At 48.2% G+C, this 2675-nt stretch overlaps 1 protein-coding gene across 1 annotated transcript in view; it reads right to left on the reverse strand.

The window, feature by feature from the left end:
- OTUD7B (OTU deubiquitinase 7B) overlaps positions 1–2675 on the reverse strand; it is an 18567-nt gene that overhangs the window by 5316 nt on the left and 10576 nt on the right. Inside the window, 3 exon segments of the mRNA XM_010294744.1 lie at positions 1–19; positions 634–746; positions 2522–2649. The exon segment at positions 1–19 is cut by the window's left edge and continues 15 nt beyond it. Coding sequence (XP_010293046.1) covers positions 1–19; positions 634–746; positions 2522–2649 — 260 coding nt within the window.

A 2675-nucleotide genomic window follows, 5' to 3' on the forward strand; every position in this document is an offset into this window, starting at 1 on the left:
CTCTTCCGAGCTTTCGACGCTTCGGGAAACGAGAAAGAAATCAATTTATGTATTTAATCAGTGCTTTTAACAGCAGGAAGGGGTCTTTATAGGCAGCCACGTAGAGGTGGATCACATTAAGAGCATTACGTTTGATCTCAGCTCCCATTTGAGATTTTAGATGTAGATCCAACAAACTGCCCTAACTTCCCATCCAGGAAATACCACACTGCTGCTGGGCACTTTCTGGGAGCCTCAAAAGCGGCGTTTGTTTGGGATGGCCGCGGCGATAAAGTGTCCTTGAGCTACAGAGCGAGCGCTGCAGAAATCCTCAACTTTTCTTTAACGCTCTCATTTCGGAGCCATTAACACGACGAATGTGAGAAAAGATTCGTTTTCTGCTCAATGCGTGCTCAGAAAAAGGGGTCGGGTAGCATTTAAATCGTTTCCTGTGACGCTTTATGGGCCTCACGTTGTTCCTCGTGATCCTTCATCCTTCCCCTTAAAAGCCTACGAGCTGGACCAAAGCAGCAATCCCCAGCCCTGTCCCTTGACCTGCCCTTCAGGATCGTCCCGAGGTGCACACCGAAGGAAGATACTCGCTGTGTTTTACACCTCGACTTAGCATTTTGTAATTCGGTCCCTTCCACGTACCCTCCGCAGCCGGCCCCGTTGGTGCCGTAGTGCACGCGAGGCTCGCTGGACGCCAGCTTGATCAGCTCGTTCCACTCCTTCTGCCACTCTTCTTCGGTGTAAACCAGACCAGACTGGAAAAATGGCAAATAAAAATCAAAATCTTCAAAATAAGTATTTTCCAATCTCTGCGGCATAGTTCTATACACGCAGCCACAACTCTTCTCTATGGATTTATGCAAAAATAATCAATATATTATGCAAAAAAGCATGCATTTCCAAATCTGTGTTCTCAGGCCAGCAGGGGAGATAATCTGCCTGAAACAAAAGTTTGCCTTTTTGCGGGCTGGAAGTAAACGCTTCGACCCACAGAACGAGAGCAAACCTTTACTCTTACGCTAAATCCTCCCAGTATTAAAGATGGCATAATTTACTGACAAGAGACAGTGGGATAGATAATTGCACTAGGTAACAGGCAGAATTTATTTTCCTTACAAAAAACCTAACAGAAGACACCACAGCACCCATAAATAGTCAATTCAAGGGTTGCTTTGGTATTTCAACACACGGCAAACCTACGTTTTACCCCACGTTTCCTCACAGTCCGATTGCAAAACGTCCATTCTGCAATCGCTCCGGAACGGGAGCTCCAGCACCCAAACACAAGATCCTAAGTCCTCCAAGAAAACCTTCAAGCCGTGCACCAGAAGTCACTGGTGGCATGTTCAGCTCTCCACTTTGTTCTGTAAGGTATTAATTAAGTTTCTCCGCTCCTGGTTAACTCGTCAACACCAGTTCTTTCATCGCTGATCTAAAGCTTGCGAAGCAAAGCACGGGAGGGGAATATTGCACCCAGGGCGGGTTGTGAAATTCGGAGCAACATCCATCACCCTGGGCTGCTTCTTTCAGAGCTTATTTGGAAAGGAGGAGCTCATAATCCTCCACTTCCAGCCAACTGCTGAAGCGGTACCCGCAGCTCCTGGACCATTGCACCACTTACATCCCACATCTACCGCCAGGATCCTTCGGCTTGCGCCGAGGGCTACGAGCAGGGCATGACGCTACCACATCCCATAACCCTGAGTATTTTCAAGTCTTTTTGAGAGCTGCAAGTCACAGTAATTTGCTGGCAGCCAATTCTGGAGCGTGCGGTTTAAAGAGACGCATAAAAGCATGCTTTTAATAGCAGTAAAACCTCCGATTATTTATTAACTACTCCGCTTCAAACAGGGAAACGCGTATTTTTTCAAACTGTCAAGATACAGATCTTTGTGCCCTTCCAAAAATAACGAGGAAGCTGGAGAGTAAGCAACATCCTCAGTGTCAGGTGGAAACAAAAGTTTACTCCGTTCACAAAAACATCTCGACGCGGAGGGGCCGCCTCTCACCCCGTGAGGACATCTGGTAACTTTCCACCTTGACAAAGCCATGTCCTTGCTTTCGGGGAGGGCCCCGTGTCACGGCTTTGAGAAGCCTTTAACGCGGCAAGTTCATGAATTTCCTTTTTTGGTGGAAGAGATTGCTCCACGCTTCGACCGAGGAGCATCTCCCTGATCTTTATCGCTGCAGAGACCTAAGCCACAGCGTTGTTTCTGTCTTAAAAGCCCAGCACGGCCATCACATCCTGCTGGATCTTAAATGCTCGAAGGTGACATCGGTTTTCCACCAATATCGGGCATAACACAGTCCTGATAAAGAACCATCATCCTCCCTTGCAATAACGAGAATTTTGCCATCGCTTAGATCGAAGGATACGCCTCATCGCGGCACAGCAAAGCGCCGCAAGCCAGGGAGTTGCCCAAAACTCACAACAGACTTGATCACGGTAGGAAGGGCCTCCCAGAGCCATGGGATATTTTATCAAGACCTTCCCCTCCGCAAAGAGGATGGCGTTCGGGCTGGTTCCTACCTCCTTGTTCTGCTGCGTTTGCTGCCAACGCCACCTCCGCTTCAGGGCTTCCCTTTCCACGCCTTTATCCATCAAGGTATAAAGGGATTTGCGAAGCATGAGATCTCTATCGTGGAAACCCCACATACCTGCATGGGGGGAAAAAAGGGAAAGA

Source organism: Phaethon lepturus, unplaced genomic scaffold (assembly GCF_000687285.1).
Source record: "Phaethon lepturus isolate BGI_N335 unplaced genomic scaffold, ASM68728v1 scaffold6299, whole genome shotgun sequence".
NCBI lineage: Eukaryota > Metazoa > Chordata > Aves > Phaethontiformes > Phaethontidae > Phaethon > Phaethon lepturus.